General features: G+C 40.0%; 2 protein-coding genes across 5 annotated transcripts in view; one reads left to right on the top strand and one right to left on the bottom strand.

The window, feature by feature from the left end:
• Positions 1-488: 488 nt before the first annotated feature.
• EXTL2 (exostosin like glycosyltransferase 2) lies at positions 489-20,614 on the bottom strand. Of its 3 annotated transcripts, XM_035017911.1 has the most exons (6): positions 20,476-20,614; positions 20,076-20,251; positions 17,865-17,942; positions 5,699-6,126; positions 4,981-5,051; positions 489-2,593 (listed from the first exon to the last, which is right to left on the bottom strand). In XM_035017911.1, exons 3-6 carry the CDS (start codon positions 17,867-17,869, stop codon positions 2,105-2,107), a joined length of 993 nt encoding a protein of 330 aa, XP_034873802.1. In that variant the 5' UTR covers positions 17,870-17,942; positions 20,076-20,251; positions 20,476-20,614; the 3' UTR covers positions 489-2,104. The 3 variants fall into 3 exon arrangements, with proteins under 3 accessions (XP_034873802.1, XP_034873801.1, XP_034873803.1); XM_035017910.1 differs by lacking the exon at positions 20,476-20,614 and having other exon boundaries at positions 20,076-20,349; XM_035017912.1 differs by lacking the exons at positions 489-2,593; positions 20,476-20,614 and adding an exon at positions 4,090-4,350 and having other exon boundaries at positions 20,076-20,341.
• Positions 20,615-21,334: 720 nt separating this feature from the next.
• Positions 21,335-24,073, top strand: part of SLC30A7 (solute carrier family 30 member 7) — an 85,315-nt gene continuing 82,576 nt past the window's right edge. For both annotated transcript variants that reach the window (XM_035017909.1, XM_035017908.1), the window contains exons 1-2: positions 21,335-21,612; positions 21,830-21,931. In XM_035017909.1, coding sequence (XP_034873800.1) covers positions 21,533-21,612; positions 21,830-21,931 — 182 coding nt within the window. In that variant the 5' untranslated portion in view covers positions 21,335-21,532. The remainder of the gene's footprint in view (positions 21,613-21,829; positions 21,932-24,073) is intronic.

Below are 24,073 nucleotides of genomic sequence, written 5' to 3'. Positions count from 1 at the left end.
CATTTTTGCAGATGAGGAAACCGATGCTCCAAGAAGTTAAGTAAATGTGAGATCTAGGAAGGATTTGAGTCCAAATACTCTCCTGGCACACCTAGCCTCTAAGTTCATTGCTTTCCTCATGCAGTTTCAAACCTGAGCAGCATCTCTTCTCCCAATCATTTGGAGCAAGAATAAGAGGTGTACAGAGGAAAATAGTTTTAGTAGAATCACAGCCGCAATGCAAAGGTCTCTGTATCACAGATTGAACTTCACTTTGTGATCATATTTGCTCTATAATGTCTGTAAAACATGATACGATTAACTTATGTGATGCTTAAGACAAGTTTGAGAACACAAAATGGGAAATAAAATCTCAGAATATTTTCCCACTGGAGAACTCCCCCCAACCCCGGGGAACGTAGCTAATGCCTCTGCTTTACCCTGAGCAATATATTAGAATATTTAGAAATTTGTAAAAACACGGACCACAAAAACGTGAGTCTGCTTAATTAAGAGAACATCTGCATGGTAGAAGTTTATTTTATTTATCTGCCAGGTGAATTCCAAGAGGCTAAAAATCACTACCAAGGTTGGCCAAAGCAGATAATGAACATTATAGGTTTTTAGTGAGGTTCTGGGTTCTACTGGTTTTATCTGACTGCATTAAGACACATACACATGCCAATGTAAAGAAACAACATATACTGAACTAACTGCACATAGACCTCATTGTTGGAACATTAACCATGATTATTATAATATTTTCACAGCTTTGCAAATGTGAGAATACAGTGACATTATGGGAGGAGGAGGGGGAAGAGGAAGAGGAGAAGGTGATATACAGGAGCTTAATTATTCCTTGCTACTCTTGTAAACAAGGACCAAACACAGACACTATATGGAACACAGATACTAATTCATGTAACAGAGTGAGCAAGTTAACAATTTACTTGCTCAATTACGATGCAGACTCCCTATAAAATTCCTCTGCTATGATTCAGTTATTTTTCTCGTATGTAACCAAAATATCATCATGATGAATGCATTGGGTCTTTTTGAAAAAAAAAAAGAAAAGAAAAAGAAAGCTGCAGCAGCTCTGAATACGAGAGTTTAACTTTGTGTATAATACACGTAACTCTTTAGTATCCATGAGATAAGCCTATGCCCTAACAGTAAAGGTCTTTCCATACCAAAGGTTGTAACTTTCCTCAGTTCCTAATTAATCATTCTTTCAGAAGATTATTTTATGTTTCTTAAACAACACACAGTTTCTGTAAAATATAGGAATTAACGTACACTTCTCAAGGTCAGATTCAGGGACAAAATGCACTACCTGAATCCAGTATCACATTTGCTCCCTGCTGCATAGAAGTTGCACATAAGAAACACAGGTTGCATTTTTTTGTGATCCATGCAGTAAATATTCACAAAAATCAAGCAAACAACTAGACATCCTTCAGCTACTAAAATGAACTCTCCCAGTCACAACAGACTTATCCACGAAAATCAAAGCACTGACGGTTGCATCAAAACCATGCTGGGCCGAGTTAGTGCTGGAAAGGGCTGGTTGGAAAGACCACAATGAAAGCACTGAGAGTCATGAGTTTTCCACTTGTTTTTATAAGGGATTGAGACTATTCTCCCCTCACATGGCTTTTCTCTATGCCATAGGCTTTTGCTAATGACGCATTTCAAGCTTCAAATGAAAACAATCATCCTTTAGGGAAAAAGCTGAGAAATGCTTTTCTGAAGTTTCTGATCCTGGAGACAACTTGCTATAGGTCCTTAAGGCAAACGCCAGGAATCCAAGAAATTGTAGAACTGTCTCAGAATGTAAACAATAAAATCGCTGACCAAGAAGTTCTATCCGTGTATGAAAATTCCTCGCAAAAAAAACCTATCTAGAGAGTACCAGCTTCTTGGTTTTTGAAGTTCCTGTAAATTCTATGTCCTAGAAGCATGGTACATTTTTTCCTTTGTAGAGACTTCTGTAGTGGATAAAAGTTCGTGATGTTGCTTAAAAAAACAAACAAACCCCAAAAAACAAAACAAAACACCAACCCTAGCAAAGAGAAGCTACTCAGATACTAAGCAGTTTTGAGGTTTGTTTTTGTTTGTTTTAGTTTCATATTTTACTTTTGTGGTTGGCATAGGGAAAACCAAACTGAGAAATCATGATGTTGGAGTATTTTAAGGGCATGCTATCGTAGATACTAACAAGCTTATTTATACAATAAGACCTCTGCAGAAAGTGCTCAGCTCGGTGCCACATTCCAGGATAGCCACCGTTGGACTCTTTTTCTAAATTGCCCATGTTTACAGGTTTCACAAATACCCCTGAAGTCTTCCCGGTGTTCTTGGCAATGATAAAATTCATGGCAATATCATCACAGTTCTGGATTTCATCTATCAAAGCATGGACAGCTGCAGGTTGCCTCTGAAACAGGTCAAGGTATTTGCTATTGAAGAATGAGGCTCCAATCAGCACCATAGAGTACTGGTCGCCATTTCCAAACCCCGGTGTTTGCAGTTCAAAACCTCCATAACTGTAGACACCTGATGAAGTAGAGACATGCTTTCTAGGAACAAATCCTACAATTTGATCAGGAAATTGCTGAAAAGATGGAAAAGCAACAATTAAGGGTGGCATTTCTTGAGAGCAGACATGGTGAGAAAGGCAATGATTCATTATAGAGAGAATTAAACGGATTTATCAACTTTATTTTATTCTTGGCTTCCACATCTCAATTTCATCTAACTCCAGGCAACTTCATAAATCTACATTCTGATACGTTTGCAGGTCAAAATTCCATCGCAACCCAAATTGCTAACAAAATTTCTAACCTTACAAATGTTCTCTGAATTCAAATGTTCTCTGATATTAACAAAATCTAGTCACCAAAGAGTCTGGTTCTTCAAAGTTTGCTTCAAAAGAAGCTGACTGTACGAATGCTATTTATTACGGGAGATAAGAAGATATAGCATAATTTTGAAAATCTGTTTCAATCTCTAAGGAGCACATAAAATTGTGGATCTACATGTATGATTCTGTTTTTCCATGTTGATTTCAATGTTCTTGAAAGTCACTGTTGATTTTAAACAATGTTATATTTTCCCCCTTCTCAGCTTGGGTGTTTCCTTTTTAAAAACATGAGTAAAAAATATATAATGAGACGCTGTCAGACTCTTTGGAAGGCAGCTATGCTCACCACTACACCACCAACGCACTGTCAGACTCTTTGAAGAAAGGATAGTAGTAAAACCATAGAAGTAAGATGAGAGTAACTAAAAATGAAACAAAAACCAGCAAACAAGAGAAAACCAGTGAAGCATGGAAAAGAGTAAGAATTTATAGAGTTAAAAGGTTTAGTTCAATCTCATAAGTAATTTGCGTTTCACTCATTTACTGAACAGACATTAAACTAGGGACACATACACACACACACACACACACACATCCACACACACATCTAAATCAGCCTGGGTTAAATCCCATTTCAAAAAAGTCATCATCTGGGAAGGGTATGATTCAGCTATGTGAACAAGGAATTCCCATACTGTGAGACGGTTGTACGTGCAGCTGGGTAAGCCTGTTGGAAGCACTGAGGACAGGGTGACAGCTTTGTTACTGGGAGGCAAAGGGGAAGGGCAGGGAGTCGAGGATAAACCCTGGGGGGCTTCAGAGAGCAAGTACCATTGACATCATTTAGGAGGATGAATGAGGTTCCATAGACGGCTAGAGAAGGAAAAGTCATAGCACTAATTAGCGGTAACAGGTGAGCACAAAAGCACGCTAGATGTCCACTCCAGCCTTGCCTGCCTCTATACCCCAAATCATTACACTATGCCCGGCATTGATGGGACTGAACTGTAGGAGTCAAGTTACCTTGTGCAATGGATTGAAACTGTTCTTGGTTATTCTTCTACGAATAAAACCTAAAAATCATATTTATCCATTTTTAATTGTGGCTTACTTGGATTGTTCTAAATAAGCACAGTTCTCCTATTCCACCCCCACCACCACTGACATTTTAGGTAAATTGATTTTTTTTTACCTGAAATAGAAATTTCACAGCCGAAATATTACATTAGAATTTTTTGCCTAAGAAGCTTTATTTACAGGGCTGGAAAAACTGCTATACGGGAAAAAAACTTGTTGAACTTGGTATAAAGTTAGAAACTGAAGTTTTGAGAGTGCTGATACCTGCAGAGTACTGTGACCACTTACCATTAATATCTAATGTTCTTATATCCCACGTAGCTAATTAAGGAGTGTTACTATAGTGCAAATTAGACCATTTATTGGGTAGCACAGTGTTTCATTATTTGACACAGCTTCAGAATACTGGTGTGCAGTCCTGATTTCTGCAACTTGTAAAAGCAAGCTACTATTAATTAACACATATTCAATAGCAAAGAATTGTGTTTATAGAATAGCGAACAATTTATGCCTGTTTATTCCAGCTAGGATTTAGGGGGGAGAAAAAAAAACAACCAAAATAAATAAATAAATAAAACTATCACCACAATGATGCATGTGGAATTATTACTATTCCTAATTCCTAAAAAGTTGTCCCAGCATTAGGATTAAATTTTGTGGGTGTAATAAATGCTTTCTTTTAAAGAAAGTTATATATAACATTAATACAGAAATACACTTCTCATTTGAGACATGTATCTGTGGCCTCGTAGAAAAATATCTCTCGATTCTAGTCTTTGCCATACCAGATCATCTCCTCATTGTTCTCTGGAAGATAGTTCTAGCTCTTCTCCCCAGCATATCAAATATAAATCAAATATAGATAAAAGATACCATAACTTGCAGGCTGGATTAAATGAACACGAGACATGTTGATTACCATGCAACAAATATCTATGTCTCTTAGAAAAATACTGTCTACACTGTTTGAGATGACTCCCACATTAAACCACGACGCTGCCCAACTAAATCAGAGATAAAACTTTATACTGATGAATTCATAAAGGACAGAGCAACATTACCTGCCAAACTGAGAAAGCAAAGACAAGGTCTTGGGCGCTAATTAGCGTATCATCGTCTACCATTAACACCGCTGCAACGAAAGGAAAAAGAATTATATCCAACAGTTTAGAAATGGAAACAAAACTAGTAATAAACAATGGTGCCCAGATAGAACATTCAAATGAATAATTTCCTGAACAAAATTAGTAAACAAGAAATGTACTCTCGGAGAGATTTGTCTGGTAGAAAAAGTGTTTATTTGAATTGTAATTGATACTTATAATTGCCTGAGGGGAAAATTATTATGCAGCTCTCATCCATTATCCTAGAAATGAATGAACCTATAAATAAATAAAACCGAGGGTCTTCTAAGCAAATTACAATGCTCACGAAACTGCTCTGAACGGGAGGAAAAGGAAGGTGGCAAAAAAAAAAAAAAAATACATTAAGCGTAAGCCGAACGGCATTTTACTACTTTCTGTGATACCATACTGTGTAATTATAGTCGATCTTTGTTCACATTAACCTCTTTGTCACCGTTGCAAGATGTATGTGATTTCTTCCCCACTAAACTGCTTCTTGACATCTTGAAAATTGCCCCTTATGTTTCTTTTTGATTCCCTCTCCCTGCTTTCTCCACATCAGTAAGACAAGCAGAAGGTGGGAAAGACACACACCCACCCCCCGAGCTCTGGGGAGTGGCAGCCCATGCCAGCTAGGACCCCCGCAGCAACTCACCATTGGTTTCCAGTTCGGGAAAGACCTGGAGTCGATTTCTCATCCTGTTTGTTGCCTGGAGTTTGAAGATCACAGGGACAGGGTGAGGCCCTAGAGAGTTCCATAACTCTTCTGGCCCCTTCTCCCCAACGTTGTTCCACACCACAATCACTTTATGCAGATACGGCACAGCCTGATAATGATTTAAGAGTCTCAGTAAGAGATCTGTTCTGTTGTATGTCTGCATTATTAGAGTAAAGGAATCCAGGGCGGATTTGCCCTGGGATTTTATTTCCCTACGCAAAGTGAGCATCTTGTCTTCCTTGATATTTGGCAGTAAAGTGGTCAAAGCCCCGGCTACGAGGAGCAGCACAAGGATGACCACCAAAGAGAAACGAAGCACTCGAATGCCCATCACTCGTCCGGGAAGTTTGCAGATGTGGCAACACCTGGAATACAAACGGCAATAAAATACAGTGTTAGCATTCTTACTAGTTACCACGTTTTTGGCTTTGCCTTTCTAAGGAGGACGGAGGTAAATCTTATTTGAGTTGATTAAATTCAGTTCTCCCTGCCTCTTTGATAGGGCGACTTGGCCTAAGGTAAAAATGAAAAGTGCAGTGAATGGACCTCCCCTTCTGGGCCTGCTTGCTTTTGCAGTTGTGGACAAAAGCTCATCTACACACAAGCCAGAAGAAGTAAGCAGTGTATTTTAAAATCTGCCCTCATTTTACTATGAAGAATTTGGAACGGAGACTATTTTTTCAAATGGGATTACATTTCTCTCAGTAGTGTACTAATTCTTTAAACAACTTTACTGAGAGATCATTGACATAAAAATTGCATATATTTAAAGTGCACAACATGATGTTCTGATACATGTATACGGCAGGACCTTGAACAGCACAGGTTTGAACCGCGTGGACCCACTTAATATGTGGATTTTTTTTTCAGTAAATACAGTCCAGAACTATCAGTGGATTTTCTTTTCCTTATGATTTTCTTAACAATATTTCCACTTTTCTTACTTTATTGTAAGAATGCAGTATATAATACAGACACCAAATACGTGTTAATCGACTATGTTATAGGTAAGGCTTCTGGTCAACAGTAGGCTATTAGTTGTTAAGTTCTGGCGGAGTCAAAAGTCAAAAATGTGGATTTTCGACTGTGTGGGGCGTTGGCCTCACGTTGTTCAAAGGTCAATTATACTCCAGTATACAAAATTTAAAAGTACTTTTTGGTAGCAACCTTTTCTCCAAATGAGATCATAGGTGGTAGCCAATGAGCTTTATCCGAGGCGTGATTATTGCTAATTGAAATCATAGGCGGAAGCCTAATATAAGAAACAGATAATAATGGCAGCAGCAGCAACAGTTACAGTGGGTTTACCACTCATTAGGCCCTGTACGACGTGCTTTGCACGTCATGGTATGTACTTACTCACTCAATAGAATAAACAAGTGGTTATGAGTGCTTACTTGTACCAGGCACTGTTCTAGGATCTGTGGCTACAGCAACAAATAAAAGACTCAGTCTCTGCTGTTTGATGCAGAGGGAATAGTAGAGAGAGGCAGACGAAAAGTAAACTCAAAGATAAGTTAGCATAGCGGTAACGAAGAGAATACATCAGAGTGACATAAGCAAGGGCCAGATCACCAGGGTCCTTATCAGCTGAAAAAGGAGGATAGATTTTATTTTACTTGAGATAGGAAGCTCTTAGAAGGTTTTGATCAGGGCAGGGACAGGATCTTTTACTAGAGCTTGAATACTTACAGAGGTTAAATATCTTTCTCAGGATTAGGAGGCAACTAAGTAATGGATCTGGAATCTATACCCAAGAAAATCTGCTGCCAGAGCCAGGCTGTCCCTCATTATGGGCTAAGGGATGTACTGCCAGATTTAAATTCAGGTTGAACTGAGGTAGGGCTCTGGAGCTTCCAAGTCACCATCTCTGATAGTACAGGAGGATCAGAAGGTACTGTAATCAGCTATGTACTCTCCTATTCCTCACTATACCTAAAGGCTCCACCTGCAATATGGCTACAGAATACTAGGTGAACAAACACCCGATGAATGTGGTCTGGACATTCACGGGTCAAACATTCCTGGTGGATCAGACCTCTCAGTCACGTATGTAAGAAAAGACTGAATCACACAGGCAGTTTTACAGAGACCCAGAGCTCCGATTTCCTAGCCTCCGATAGAGTTCATTATCACCCCTGCTGCCTCCTTCTGAAGCACTGTTGACTTTCAGTTATTGCTGGCTTTTTTTTGTTTTTTCTTTTTCTTTTTTTTATTCTGCTGGTTCTGTTTCTGATTCCAGACTTTACTTACTCCTCTACAAGCTTCCATAAGCTTTCTAGGTAAGTCCTTATTTTGTATTTTGGCAGCTGAGCCTTCACACACATCTTAGCATATATATCCTAGATCTATTCAACTGCTCTGTTCAAGTATGAAAGCCAGAAGTGAGGAAAAAGAATATTCAAAGATATACTTACTTATAAAAAGACTGAAAACAAAAATCAACCAGAAGTTTCTAAACATTTAGAAAATACCTTTAAGAAAAAAATAGATCTTAGAACTGGAAAGGATATTATTCTTGATGACTTTAATGGATCCATCATTTGCCCTCTCTTATTATTTTTCATACAATTCCTCTTTTTAGGGACGCCTGGGTGGCTTAGTCGGTTAAGCGACTGCCTTCGGCTCAGGTCATGATCCCAGGGTCCTGGGATCAAGTCCCGCATCGGGCTCCCTGCTCAGTGGGGAGCCTGCTTCTCCCTCTCCCTCTGCCTCTTCCCCAGCATGTGTGCTCTCTCTCCTCTCTCAAATAAATTTTTAAAATCTTAAAAAAAAACAAACAATTTCTCTTCTTAGGTGATACAATAAAAAAATACTCTCATCTATTCCACGATATCGACAAATGGGATAAAGCTGGAGGAGACTTCTTACTGCTCCCTCCCAGCTGTGGTAGGCCAACCGCGCTAAGCCACTATCGCAGTCCTGTGTAGTACCATTGCGACCGTACAGTTTAGTTTTGGTTGTCGCCATCTCCTTAGAAAAGCACTGTGTGTGGATGCCTAGACTCTGGACTCCACAGCCTGTGGTTTAACTGGGCACGTGCTGCCAGACCACCGTTCCACAGGCAATCCTAAGACTGTAGTCTAAATCTTCCCATCTCACAGCTTACATTCCCAATAAAATCTCACTTTAATGTCCAAATGATGATGTTCGGTCAGCCTTTTGTTTTTCATGGAGGAGATTTAGCAGGGGTGGAATTCAAGTGACAATCCCACTCCTGTGATCTTGTTTCATGGGGGAAGGCGTGCTTTGCAATTGTAGAAACGGTTTCTCCATATATAGTTCAGCAAGGACACAGAGAGACCATATAGACCATGCCTTTAACATCTCCCTTTGAAGTGTACAAGAATGGGGAATGGAGAAGTCTAATGGGGCTAGGGACATCCACTCCATGATTGGAGAGTGCATTGAGGCCTGTGCAAGCAAAGAAGAGCTTATTCATAAGATCAAGGAGATGGTCGTTGCCATTCAGCAACTCTCACTTTTCAATAGTCCAGATTTGGAAAGCAATGTTACCTTGTAGTAACCTTTTCAGAGAATTTGCAAAGAATATTCTCTCCTGGACTTTCTCTCTGGCTTGTTCTGTTAAGAAAAGCAATTTTGTGTTCTGTTAAGAAAAGCAATTTTGTGTCTCTCCTTTTATCGTGGCCTCACTCAAGATATGAATAAAATGAATTATTTTTGAAGTAACCCCAGCTTACTATGATTATTCTTCAAGGACAGTAATTTAAGGCATTAGAATACAGTGTTTTCATTGCATATACCCTCTTACTAAAACAACACATACTGTTAATGTAGCCAACCAAGGAAAAACCATTATGAATTAATAATCTTGGTTCAAAGGCCTTGAAAATCCTTCTAATATATTGAATCAAAAGCAGGTCTCATAAAACATATTTTCAGTTCTGCATAAAAATGGCTAGCTATAAGCACTCAGAGCAAAGAATCATCCAACAATTGCATTAAAATACACCCTGATTAAAATCTTTGTGTTCATTTTCCACAGCTGAGTAGGAACAGCATATCGCAAAACTCACACAGAGGTGTTTCTAGTTTCTAAAGCAGACACAGGTAATTATCTGGCAATTTTAGTGTAGAAAAGTAATGAAATTAATTACTATAGCCTACTATAAATATAATTATGTAATTATATTTACATATAATTATATGATAATTATATACCCTACTATAAATATACTTTGTCAAAGACACTCACGAGTATTTCACTTTCACCTATACTTTTAAGTAGGATTTAGCCCTATGCCCATCATAGAAATTTCCTCTTTCAGATAACTTCTAATCTCCTATTTTACCTGTTCCAAAAATGTGTTGGGAGATGTGAATAATTTATCTTTAGAAACACAGTGTAAATATTTCATGTATTTATTAAATAAGGCAACCCAATACAATTATGTAAAATTTTTAGTCTGTATAGAAAAGCAAGAAGAGCAAGAATTTCAGAGACTGCAGGGCAAGCGGCACATTTATACTTTGAGAACAGGTGAAGTTCGGAACTCCCACTGTAGACCCGCTAGAAACAGTTTCAGATCAGTTTGGAGAAGAACGATGACTTCACTGGCTGTCTGGATTTCAGTCTCTAGCTTTCTTCTATTCTCTCTCTAAATCTTTTTTTTTTTTTTAAAGATGTTATTTATTTGAGAGAGAGAATGAGATAGAGAGAGAGCATGAGAGGGGGAGGGTCAGAGGGAGAAGCAGACTCCCTGCTGAGCAGGGAGCCCGATGCGGGACTCGATTCCGGGACTCCAGGATCATGACCTGAGCTGAAGGCAGTCGCTTAACCAACTGAGCCACCCAGGCACCCTTCTATTCTCTCTCTAGAGAAAGAACTTATCATCTAATTCACAGCTTTGAGCTTTGAACAGGAGATACAAGGAAGAACACATCTAGGATAGTCTACATCTTACATAGAACCGAGAAGTTAGTAGAGGTAACTCCCAGTTCTCTTGCCCTCAATTCCTACACCTTCTTCTTAGATTTTTTTTTCTTATTTCTTTTTAATGTCTGTATGTATTTACTGACACCCTGTCTTATTCTAAAGAGGATCTGACAGCTCTTAGACTAATCCTTCTCTGCTTTTCTCCAATCCATGACTACCGTCGATTAAATGTGACTTTTAATAAACACAGTAAATGTCAGCAAAACAAAACAAAAGGTCTTCCTTTCTCGTCTCCTGATCATCTGAAAAATCAAAGACCCCCAAATGGTATTTTTTGCAGATACGTTAACTTATTAGTTCTTCATAGGTAGACAGCATATCCTTTTAGTTATTTTCATATTGTTATTCTAGCATCTTCTATACCAGGGGTTTTCAACGGGGGACGACTCTGTTCTCCAGGTGATACGTGGCAAAGACTGGAGACATTTTGATTGAGGAAGAGATGCTATCGAGTGGGCAGATGTCAGAGTTGCTGCTAAAATCCTGCAATGGACAGGACACCCCTCCAAAGGGAAGAATTATCCAGCTTAACATGCCAGTGATGCTGAGGTTGAAAACCCTGCTCTACATATACTTTACCTGACACGACGTACCTGAACATGATCGGGGGAAGGACTGCTAGCCAGGTGGCTTCTGAAAACCCCACTACTTTGGTTATACTCAAACAGTCAGGGATAAAGCCAGGGCTCCAAAACTGCCCCAGTATTTATATGCTTTGCTGTACAAACACATAAACTGAAAGACAGCTCAGAGCTCTAAGTCACTTCCTTACTTCATAAAGAACTCAAGGTCCAGGCATAAGGAACTTGCCTAGGCTCACGCATGCAGCACACTAGCAGCAGAACCAGTGCAAGAATCTAGCTCTCCTGAAGGCAGTCCAGGACTCTTTCCACTGTGTTGTGCTAAATTCTGCAAGGATGTATCAAAGTATCAGTACACAAAACTGTCACTATCTGTCCAATAATATAAATATTTATACTTGGTATGCTGGGGTATATTTTACAACTTCATTAAGATTTATTTCATATATCCTAAATTTCACCCACTTAAAGTACAATCGACTCTTGAATAACACAGGTATTAGGGGCACCAACCACTCCACTCTGCACAGTCAAAACCCCTTGTATCACTTTTAACTTCCCCAAGACTTAACTACTAGTAGCCTACTGTTGACCAGAAGCTTTAGTGTAACATGAACAGTAGATTAACACATTTTGTATGTTATATGTATTATATACTGCATTCTTAAAGTAAGCGAGAGAAAAGGAAATGTTATTAAGAAAATCATAAGGAAAAGAAAATCCATTTATAGCACTGTACCATATTTACCGAAAAATACCTGCACGTAAGTGGACCCGCGCGGTTTAAACCCATGTTGTTTGAGGGTCAACTAAACACTTCAGTGGCTTTCAGTATGTTCACAGAATTGTGCAACCATCACCACAATCTAATTTTAAAACATTTTCAACATCCCAAAAAGAAACCCCAGACCCATTCATTAGCAGTCATTCCCCCCTTTTCTCATCTCCCCCAACCTCACCCCCCCTCCAACCAGGCAATCTCTAATCTACTTTCTGTCTCCATAGATTTGCCTATTCTGGATATTGCATATAAATGGAATCATACAACATGTGGTCGTTGTGTCTGGGTTTTTTTCCCTTAGCAGAATGTCTTCAAGGTTCATCCATGTCATTGTATATATATATCAGTACCTCGCTAATTTTTTTTTATTGCCACATAGTATTCCATTCCTACATAGATATAACACATTTTGTATATCTATCAGTTGCTGGACTTTGGGTTGTTTCCACATTTTGCTATTATGAGTAATGCTGCTATGAACATTCATGGACATGTTTATATGTGACCGTATGTTTTCATTTCTCTTAGGTATGTAATTAGGAGTGGAACTGCGGGGGTCACTAGGTCAGAAATTTTTTAATATCTGATAATTGAATAGCTTTTGGAAGAGCATTATTTGAAATGTTAAAAAATTTTTCTTAAATGTGGGTATAAGAGTAAGAAAGTAAATAATGCATAGTCTATAAAGCAACAGTTGCAAATTCTCTAATGGGTGTCTCTAAATGGACCAGGCAATTTGAATTTTCAAAGACACACTAGTCAGTTATTTACTTATATCATCTCTCCATATTCCCTAGAAGGAATGCTGCTGAATGAATAATTCTTTTCTCAGGGCTAGTTCCTTCAGACTGAAAAAGCAGCAATTATCCAGACTGAAGCTGAAAACAAATATGCCAGAGCATAGTACGAACAAAGATTAGTTATGTCCTCTGACTCATAAAGTAGAAAAGCAGGGAGCAGCCTGACGTCGTACACGGAGAAGCTGTCATTTTCATTTTGATGCCACAGATGGTGGAGGAACGATCACTATTCTGCCATTTCACTACTAGATTTGTCTCATGTTGTACAGATTGTTTTCTCCTCTGGTTCATCCTAAGTACTTTAGTACTTGCCTAAAAACTGATGATTATAGAATACAGATGCTCAGAAAAGGGCCCTCAGCTGCCAAGACGTAAAATCACCTCTGGAAGGGCATGCAGAGGCCAATTCAGAACCTGGGCTTTCCTTCCGTGAACATGCAAGAGTTGGAAGAGACAGCTATGCAACTGATGAGCAGTTTCTGACCAGGTTTCTAGCATGCAGATGACACACACTGCTCAATCCACGGCAAAGGGACACGTAGTGCCAAATTTCAGAAGGACTTTTCTCTTATGGTACCGACAGCCAGTGTTCTGGCCTAGGACTCCATGTGTTAGTACATGCTATTTTCTCCACCGACAAAGCCCTTTCCTGTCCCCACCTGACAAACTCTTACTCCCGGGCCCCTCCCAAGTCTCTTTCAAACATCCCCTCCCCTGCGAACATGCCTCACACTCTCCATCCTCAGTGCTCTTGGGAACTCAGAACATAGTGTCACTAGCCTTTGTTTCCAGGTATTACAACCATTGACTATGCTCCTTTTTGAGTCTAACTGTATTTGGAAGGCAGTTTCCATTAGTCTTTGTCATCCAGAACAGTGCCTGGCCCATTTTTTGAGTAAGTGCTCCCAGCTCTTTGTGGTTAAATGGGGTGAGGGAATCTCTGTTTAAATGGTCTTCAACTCCACAAAGGATAAGAAATGCTTGAAACTAACAGAACAAACTTAAATTAAATGCGAAGGCCCAATTAAGACTAGACAGTACCCAAGAAACCAATCCCTATGTGAAAGACCTGAGTTATCCCCCATTTGGTGACTAGCACAGCCAGTCAGAAATGTGGTCTTAAGCACAAGCCACTTTTCTACTTTCAGTTCTGTGGTCAAGCTACTTGATAAATAAAAGACATCCCAGAACTCTTTTTTTTTGCATCTTTTCAAAGATATTCTGCATTAAAATACCTTTGCACATCTTTGTTTCTATGGAAGCTCTTGAAGAATGAGCTGATTTGCCTTGGGGGGAAATCATCACTTCTTAGATAATATTGTCCTTGTGAATTTCCCCAAACTTTTAGGAGCTAACAAAAATTAGAAGCTAGATGACTTAATCTGGCAGGCAGCATACAGGATTTAAACCAACAGAAAATAAAATCTTACCTAGTTGAGAAATGAAATTTTAGTTTGGGTCCAGGAACTGACCCAAAAAACCCCTTAGACTTCAGGACGATTGGCAGAAAAAGAAAACTAAGTGAGAAAACACTGCTACCAAGTGTCATTCACTATTGCCCATAGTAAGCCTCTTCCATTAAAATTTCAAGCCACATACACTAGAATTTACTTCATGACTAAACACAAAATGCCAGAAATAGCACATGAAAGGTCACTTTTCTTTACAAGTCTTTTCCAGGTGCTATCTGGTATTCTGGGAAGAGTTTTGCCTTTCGTTATTTTCCACATATTCAAGAAATTCATTCTTTTCACTGTTATTTTAGAAGTGCCATACCACTTTTCTCATCCTTTACCAACTGCTATCTTCTGCTTCCTAAGTGATTTTCCCTCACTCTTCCTCCTGAGGAACCCATCTGTTCTTACAAGGCTCTTCCTAACTCCCATTACTTTCTTCACAGGTCTAAATACATCAAAATAAGTTAAATGATTTTGTGTTACCAATAAATATTCTTTATTATTCGTATTTAGGAATAGGACATTATTTAGGAATAGGAAAAACAGGAGTAGGAATACACTTATAGTAATAATAAATAATAAAATTGTCCATAGCGTGGGATTCATCTTGTGGTTCTGCTGTACTTAGGATCGATTGTACAGTGTTCAGAATGGACCATTTAGATGACCACAATCTGGATCAACTGGGTCGTGGATTGGCTATTAGGATGAATGCAATCAGTCTTTTCTAGTCACAGTATAACTGGTTACATATATAAGATCACTGATAGCCAATTTAAAGCTTGTTCTTTAGAAGGCTTAGTTCTGGCCCTCACTGCATTTTGAAATTGTAGTTCCGAAACAGTATTGCTAAAGCAGGTTGATAAATAGCTACATTTACTGCAATATTGCATTTGAATAGATAGATGCTGTGACAGGTCATTTCTCACTGCAGGCTGTAAGGAAAGAATTTCCGTACTGGGCACATTCAAGATCAAGTCCTCCTGTTGGCAGCCAGGCAGAGTGAGCCATTCCTTTATAGGTAAATCCAGTTAGAGGGAACACCAAGGGCAGCATTTAAAGCAGGGATAACAGACAGTAAGTACCTGTGTTTCCACTTGCCTGCCCACTCCCACCCCTTTATTCATAGCAGAAGCTGCCCAACAGTCCTGGCACTTTTTTTTCCTCCTAAGCCTGAACAAAACATCAGATTCCTTTTCTATACTTCCTCAGACAGCTACTATCAATTAGCTGGATTTGCTTCATTATCGCTGATTTAAGAGGAAATGATGTATAAGTATCATGTGGGACATTTTTTTAAAGTACCTCCTCCTTTAATTCAGCCATTTGTTACTGAGGCAGAGAGTGAGCTCCTCTCTACCCTCGAAGTGCCCAGGTTATGCTACATAAAACTATGCTAGATAAAAGTTCGCTTTAGCCTTGCATCTTTCTCCTGGAATTGCCAATTCATTGTAGCTATGATGAAGATAATGATGATGATGTTTGGAGATGACCAATTCCATGGACATGTATTGGACAGGAGTAGGAATGGCCTTATTTCTAAGAGGAACATCCACGACTTGTAAGGATCCAAGGAGTCAATGCATCCTAAGAAGAAAGCCTAGAAATAGAAAAGCATTTTTAGCTCAGTACAGTGCCATGCAAAATTAGTTCCAGAAATGGGTCAAAAAGAAACCAAGTACATCTGCAAATATATTGCTTTTACCATTCTAGCATAATAGAGCTTTTCATTTGAACTTCTGTTTCAGTCACAGGAAAACGGAGAGAAGGCAAGATTGTTAGGCAACGGATCTCTGGAATATTCTATGGAAACTTCTCTCTTTTAGAAAACAGTGGTGTTCAGCAATAAACTCACATTCCAAAATCGCTAAGAGAAAGAGATTTCATACATATGAATTATAATTTATAAATAGTTTCAGATATCAAACCTAACATCAAAGCAATCCTGGCTCATACAAGCTTTCTAACTTTATTAGAGGAAGGTCCGAATCCCCATGGTAAATATCCATCAGTCAACAAACACTTACAGGTACTTACCCCGTGCCCAGCACTGTCAGGCACTAGGGATGGTAATGCAAAGAGCACCCAGTTCCTGCCCTCACAGAGCTCAGCAATAGTAATGAAAACTGTCAGACCTCTGCCATCTGTGTGTTATATAATATCTCAAATCAGTAAGGTTTCAAATCTTTAGAGACAAGGAAATTAAAATATATCCACCCCATTTGAGAGATGGGATAGCGGAGACTGAGAATATGAAACGATTTTCCCTGAGCCACAGAAAGAGTGGTAGGTCACACCAAACTCCACATTTGTGCCACTTCGTATTTTCAGTGTCTTGTGTAGTCTCTTATCTTCAGCTTTGTTCTAGTCTACAAGAATATTTCAACTTTATGGGTATTGGCTTTATTCCGTAAGCTGAATTATTTTGATGGGTTAGACTAAGGGAGGCCTTACAGTATTTTCGAACAGACCCTGGCTCAAGTAGGAACTTTTATTTCCAAGGAAACAAGAGTACCTCTAGAGGAAATAATTCTTCTCAGATAAAAATATTGGTACAACACTCATGTGCACAGCAGCATTGTTCACAAGAGTCAAAAGGCAGAAGCAATCCAATATCCATTAACAGAAAAATGGCTAAACAAAATGTGATTTATACATGAAATACTATTTAGCCTTTAAAAGGAAGGAGATTCTATCACATGCTACACCATGGATGAACCTTGAGGATATTATGCTAAGTGAAATAAACCAGTCACAAAAAGACCTTATAGGAGATATCTAGAGGAGTCAGATTCATAGAGACCAAAAAGTAGAATGGTAGTTACAAGGGACTGGGGGAAGGGGGAAATGGAGAGTTGGTTAATGAACATAGCATTTCAGTTCTGCAAAATGAAAAAGTTCTGGGGAATGGTTGCTCAACAATGTAAATAGTCTTCTTTTTTTTTTTTTTTTTAGATTTTATTTATTTATTTGTCAGAGAGAGAGAGACCACAAGCAGGGGAAGCAGCAGGCAGAGGGAGAAGCAGGCTCCCCGATGAGCAAGGAGCCCAATGTGGGACTCGATCCCAGGATCCTGGATCATGACCTGAGCCGAAGGCAGACACTTAACCGACTGAGCTACCCAGGCATCCCAACAATGTAAATATTCTTAATACTACTAAACTATACACTTAAAAATGGTTAAGATAGCAAATATTATGTTATATGTATTTTACCACAATTTTTAAAAAACAAAGGGCGCCTGGGTGGCTCAGTTGGTTAAGCGACTGCCTTCGGCTCAGGTCATGATCCTGGAGTCCCGGGATCGAGTCCCGCATCGGGCTCCCTGCTCGGCAGGGAGTCTGCTTCTCCCTCTGACCCTCCTCCCTCTCATGCTCTCTCTCTCAAATAAATAAATAAAATCTTTAAAAAAATAAAAATAAAATAAAAAATAAAAAAAATAAAAATAAAAATAAAATAAAAAATAAAAAAAATAAAAAAAAAATAAAATAAAAAAAACAAACAAAAAAGCCCATATTGGTACTTACCTCATTATGGTAAAGTTTTAACTTCTTAAAACTTTTCTTTATGGCTTCTGTAATTGATAGGAACAGGATCTCTTGGTGCTATTAGGGGAAATCAAAGATTCTTCTGTGATGTTTTTGTCAATCATCAGAAAATTTTTAAAAATGCTTTTAATGCCATTGCCTATAGGCTTCAGATTATTTTTAGAAATTAAAATGAGCTATTCCGTGTTCTAAAAATCGCATTTAGACAGAGAGATAGATAACATCTTCCCGTGAGGTTGGAGCTAACCCTGCTATATTTGTGTTTTCACCTTTGGGAAATATGCAGAAGCAGAATAAACTCATATCATCCCCCTATCTAATGTGTTTATACATTTGAAACCTATACGCTATAGATATGTGCCATGGAGCAAAACCTTGGAACACATTAGCAATTTACACTTATATTCAATTTCTAGATTTTCAAGAATCTGTAGTTTTATCCACCATCATCACAGCTTCTTTATCCAGTCGACGTTCACGGGGCATTCAATTTGAAGCATCTAAAAAAGCATGGGGTCTAAAATAGGGCTGCAGCTAAATGCCAGGGTTGATTACTGAGGAATGACAGATGGCATCCTTCCTATTCCTTACTGACTACTGACTGAAAGGAGCTGGAACTCTGACTGGAGATAAGCATCTGCCCCTTCATTCTCTCTGCATTCATTTCTCACAGTCCTCAAGCACATGTCTGAGAAGCTGGTTTTTTCCTGTCGTATAGTCTGCCTAGTTAATCTAATGCAATTAATTAGTAGAAGATGATCTAAACAAATATTTCAAAGTTCAGGGTAGAAATCCATTTATTAATCTTAAAATGTTCATTACTGTATCTATTTTATAATCTTAAAAACCCCATTTAATCTTTTAAGACATGAAGGAATTAAGAGTTATGATTGGAATCTTTCAAAATCCTGCATCTGTAATGACCACCTGAATTGAGCAGAAGAATCATTTTTGATTTTCCAAAATAATGTTCTTTCATTAAACAAGTTATTGAAGGGGCAACAGGATGGCTGAGACAAAAGGCTTGGTATATATCACAAGGCTCACTGAGTGACAGTTGTCTCCCTTTGATACACCAAGGGCATACCTTGTGCACATCTTAAACATCACACAATTCTAAAATCCTGTCACCCTCTCTCCTCACATCAACTTCATCCCATAAAATTCTTCCAGGGAAAGAACCTGGACTTAACTGGCTTTATAATTATTTTCCACCCTGTGCCCGGCACAGAGCCTAGCAGATAGTAGACACTCACTCATTAAATGACCGCTGAATGAAAGAAACTAACTTTAACTTTGATATGACAATATATATTGGTCAACATATATCGAAGAAACATTATTTCAGAATGACAAAAGAAGTGAGATGCAAACATTTTCCACTCACAGAACTTTTCCTCATTTAACTAGTGTCCAATTTCTATTTCCATTAAAATGCCTTTAGTATTGCAGTTAGGCTGCAATTTGGGAGTCCCAGGAAACCAATATAACTGAAATTAAACTTCAATTTCTCCAACTTATTTCAGTATTTGAAAGGAGTAATGGGGTAATGCAGATTTCTCCATAAACCAGCTGAGCAATTTCTCGTTCACAGCAATATAGGATAAAATGCAGAATTCATTTTCAAAAATGGAATGCAAAAATACAGGCTCAAATTGCAGCTGACCTTGATGAATTAAGAGAATACGGGAAATCAGTTACTGAAATTTGGTTATTTCTATATATCTCCCCCCCCCCACTCCCCAGTTACATCATATTGAAATAAAGCCGTTTTGGAGAAAAACCCAATTACCATGGAAATATTTATCTTTAACCTAGTTTGCAACCACTTAATATTTCCCCAGCAGTGCAGTAGAGTAAAATTTAAAGTCTATGGCTCATATAAAAGCTTCCTAAAAAATATAAGTAAATTCTACTAATTGAAAATATTTCTATGTTTAAGTTAAAATAATGAGACATAGGCCAAGAAAGGCAAAGAGAAAATACTCTTTACAGAACTTAATTTCTGGAATCTAGCTGTTTTACACAGCAGTTTTAATTAACATGAACAATGAAAAAAATACATTTTCAAAAATAAAGACAACAAATCACTACCCCACTCACGCACAAAGTTCCAAGAACGAGAGCAAAACATGCATACATCCTCACTGCAAAAATTTTTTAACACGAGAGCATTTGCTATTTCCTTACCTCGAGTGCAGAAGATTGCAGTGGGGCCAGCCGACTTATTTGCTTGCAGCCTAGTTCTCATAAAACGGAAGGGGCGTCTCGCTTGCTCATTTGTTGTTGTTGTTGTTTGTTTGTTGTTTGTTTGTTTCTAAACCCAGCAGCGTGCATCTACCCTGCCTCATTCGCTGAATGATAACCTGGAAAAAACACCGCCCGCAAAGTGAGCGCCTGAAGCAGGGACAGTCCCCGGGTGGCCGCCCCTCCTTCCCGGTGACGCTCCACTTCCTGTGAGGCTCAAAGGCAGCTCCCAAGAAGCTCGGTTTTGTAGTTTCCAGCCCACTTCCAAAAGCCAATCCTCCTTTTCCCCCATTTCTTCCCCAGACTAACAACTTTTAATCATTCACGTGATGGACCACCTGACCTTATCCAAACAGTTTTCCGGAAAGGCGCCCGCAGGAGCGTTCCAACGACTGTGGGCGCCCAGGACAAGCCCGAGAGCTCCTCTCTCTGCGCCCCGCGCGTCTTCGCGCCCCACCGACCAGTCAGCTCCTCCAGCACCTCCCTCAAATGCGCAGGGAGGTTCTGACAAGAATTACAGCCGCGGCTGCGGCCCCCGGGATGACCTGGAAGTGAAGGGGACCTGCACGAACTCGAGAGTTTGGGGGGCTTCGGCGGGTTGAGATTGTCCGGGAAGCAGTGCCTTACCCAAACCTCATTTCCAACATGGTCTCGTAGGGGGTTCCTTTAAAGGGCTTCTTCTGGATTCATTTAACGTTCTTTCGAAAGGCATGTGTTGACTGCCTCACACTTGGCAGTACGGAAGGCCAGGCGCTGTTCTCCGGGACTGGATTACTAGGATTTGGGGGACCACCGAGTTCACCCAGCAAAACTATCCCTTGCGCTTCCCGCGGACTGGCGGCTACAGAGCACGTTGCCGCCTGGGTTCTAAAGCATTGCCATCCCCAACACCGGGATTTAATGCTAATAGGGGGAAATGGCGAAAGGGCAGGCGCTGGACCCCAGCGCATCCGGGAACATCAGTGGTAGGCGGTCTGGGTGGGCGAGAGCGGGCCCTCAACCTCCCAGCCACCCCAGTCTGTGGGCCGTCACTTCAGGATTTTCTTCGTGCCTACATCCCAGGCCGGCGCATTAACTACCCAGCAGTTGCCACTTTTTTCTGCCCCCTACTGCCGCCCCGCAGGTCCCACCTCGCTCCCGCCGTAAGCCCCGCCCTCCGCCGCGCAAGCCCCGCCCCCGGGCCCGCCTCCCCCTTTCGCGTCCCAGGACGCGTTGCGCGGCCCGGGCCGGAAGTCGGCGAGTTCCCGGGTGTGTGTCTGTGTCTGTCTGTGTCTCGAAGCGGCGCGCGGCCCGGGACAAACGCTGGGGAATCCCATCTGAGGCGTCACCACTGTCACTACCATCACCCACGGAGCCACTTCTAGAGGGGAGTAGACCCGGCGCTTCGCCGGGCAGAGAAGATGTTGCCCCTGTCCATCAAGGACGATGAATACAAACCACCCAAGTTCAATCTGTTCGGCAAGATTTCGGGCTGGTTTAGGTGCGGGTGCTATTTTTGCGGGAAGGGGTATCCGGCCGAAGGGGAGAAGGCCCAGACCTAAGGATAGCCCGAGGTACAGGGAGGGAGCGTCAGGGACACCTTCCTTCCCTGTGAGGAAAGGAGGTTTGGACCGGGAGGGTCTTGAAAGGGGACCCAACCTCCGGGTCCTGGCACCCCTTTGACTCCCGCCTCTTCTCCACTTTTATCACTCCCCCAGGTCTATCCTGTCGGACAAGACGTCCCGGAACCTGTTTTTCTTCCTGTGCCTGAACCTCTCTTTCGCTTTTGTTGAATTACTCTACGGCATCTGGAGCAACTGGTAACCAAAGGGGGAAAGGCAGGGCGGAAGCAGGGCGTGGGGGAGACGAAGCACTGTTTGCTTAGTGCCACGTAGCTCCTCACCAGGAGGTTCAGGTCTTGCCTTTGCCATTCAGCTCTGCTGCTGAGTTGCTTTCTCAGTTCCACACCAATCTGGCAAGGCTACGTTGAAGATCCGGGCCCCATCGTGTGCGGCAGCATTAAGGTTGGGGTCCCGCCTTCCCACCCCTCCCGTCAAACAAGAGTGACAAGTCTCTTTCATTTTGTCTGATAGTCATCCTTGACGACAAACCTTCGCTTTGCTCACTTTCTTGGAATTGGGAGAAACCGGTTTCCTGCCTCTTTGGGGTGGGAGTGTTCCTTGCTTCTCTTGTGGGGGAGTGGCATTTGGATTTCACCCTTAAGATCCCGAGAGGGAATATCTGAGATGTTCAACTTAATTTATTAGGTCTTGGAATGGGAAGGAGCTTTATAAAGGGGATATCCGGAGAAATATGTGTCATTCTCTTCTCTTGAATTTTATGCTGCAACTGTCGGATGATTTTCCTCTGATCTTGACTGCAGTAGAAAATCCCATATAGTTTTCTACAAACTTGTATCTCTTGAGTTGATGGGTTTCTGTGCCATCTTTGGGTTTGTTTGGTTGGTTTTGAAACTGCTTTGCGAAGAGGTAAATTCAGGGACTCTGGAAATGAAGTACTATTATCTGGGTATTTGCTGTTGAATAACTTAGGGGCTTGTAAAATTCTTCAGCTAACAATAAGATCATTACACTTCTAAGTGTGTTGAATGCTCTTTAAATCTCACACTCATTTGAGAACCTGATAAAAACCAACACTCAAAATTTTATATAAAACTTCATTCAGGGTGACACTGTGTTCCTTGAAATACATCTTGAACCCCAGCTTAAGAACCTATGCCATTTATAGTTTATTTTCTATTATTTAGAGTTAGTCTCTTTCCTTTATAGTCCATTTTCAGAGAGAATTGCTGTCCTTGATCTTTATCTCTATTGAGATTGAAAAATGACATGAAATAAGATCACCATTTTTTGTGACATTTACATTTTTATGTGAAAAAGTGGACTTCTTTTCAGTTCAGATGTCAACTCAATTTTATAAAAAATAGGTTATTGATTTAGTCACCCCTTTAAAAGGCATATTGAAACATAATAAAATTTTAGCATATATAATAACCATTTTGAATCCTCCGGGAAGTAGATATACGTATCCCATAATAGGACTATCCTTCAATGTGTTTTGTATATTAAAAGCATTATGTTGTATTGTAATAATCATGCTTTATTATAAATATACAGTATTTATATTTTGCTCTTCTTAAATTATGCCATATTGTGGCATATGTACTTGACTGTATCAAGACTATAACTTGGTTTGCGTATGTACACTTTAGCTACAGTTACTTTATATTACAATACACTATCTTTCAATATGGCCTTCCATTGCATAAATTACTATGTGCAATGTCTCGTTCAAGGGAATTATATTTGAAGTGCCTAGACCACTTCTTTCATGGAAAGTTAGGTATAAAGTAAATTTTTTGACCTGTAGAGATCTATTGAGGAAATTACAGTTGACCTTTGAACAACATGGGGATTAGGAGCATGAACCCTGTGCAGTCAAAAATCTGTATATTACTTTTGACTCCCCCAAAAACTTAACTTCAGATAGCCTACTATGGGCCATAAGCCTAAGCGATAACATGAACAGTTGATTAACACATATTTTGTATGTTATATGTACTATACACTGTATTCTTACAATAAAGTAAGCTAAAGAAAAGGAAATGTTATTAAGAAAATCATAAGGAAGGGGGCGCCTGGGTGGCTCAGTCGTTAAGCGTCTGCCTTCAGCTCAGGTCATGATCTCAGGGTCCTGGGATCGAGCCCCGCATTGGGCTTCCTGCTCGGCGGGAAGCCTGCTTCTCCCTCTCCCACTCCCCCTGCTGGTGTTCCCTCTCTCGCTGTGTCTCCCTCTGTCAAATAAATAAATAAAATCTTAAAAAAAAAAAAGAAAATCATAAGGAAGAAAATACATTTATGGTACCTTAGTGTATTGAAAAATATCTGCATATAAGTGGACTCATGCAGTTCAAGCCTGTGTTGTGCAAGGGTCAACTGTAC

Source organism: Mirounga leonina, unplaced genomic scaffold, assembly GCF_011800145.1.
Source record: "Mirounga leonina isolate KUSES-001 unplaced genomic scaffold, KU_Mleo_1.0 Mir_173, whole genome shotgun sequence".
NCBI lineage: Eukaryota > Metazoa > Chordata > Mammalia > Carnivora > Phocidae > Mirounga > Mirounga leonina.
Note: the sequence above shows the minus strand (reverse complement) of the source record. Positions and strands in the feature narration are given on the sequence as shown.

What these genes read in the sequence shown, in the direction of transcription:
- EXTL2 (XM_035017911.1), bottom strand. An exon ending in TCCCGAACTGGAAACCAATG is followed by an intron (nt 5,052 to 5,698) that starts GTGAGTTGCTGC and finishes CTTTCGTTGCAG; the next exon opens with CGGTGTTAATGGTAGACGAT. An exon ending in TTGCTTTCTCAGTTTGGCAG is followed by an intron (nt 2,594 to 4,980) that starts GTAATGTTGCTC and finishes CCATCTTTTCAG; the next exon opens with CAATTTCCTGATCAAATTGT.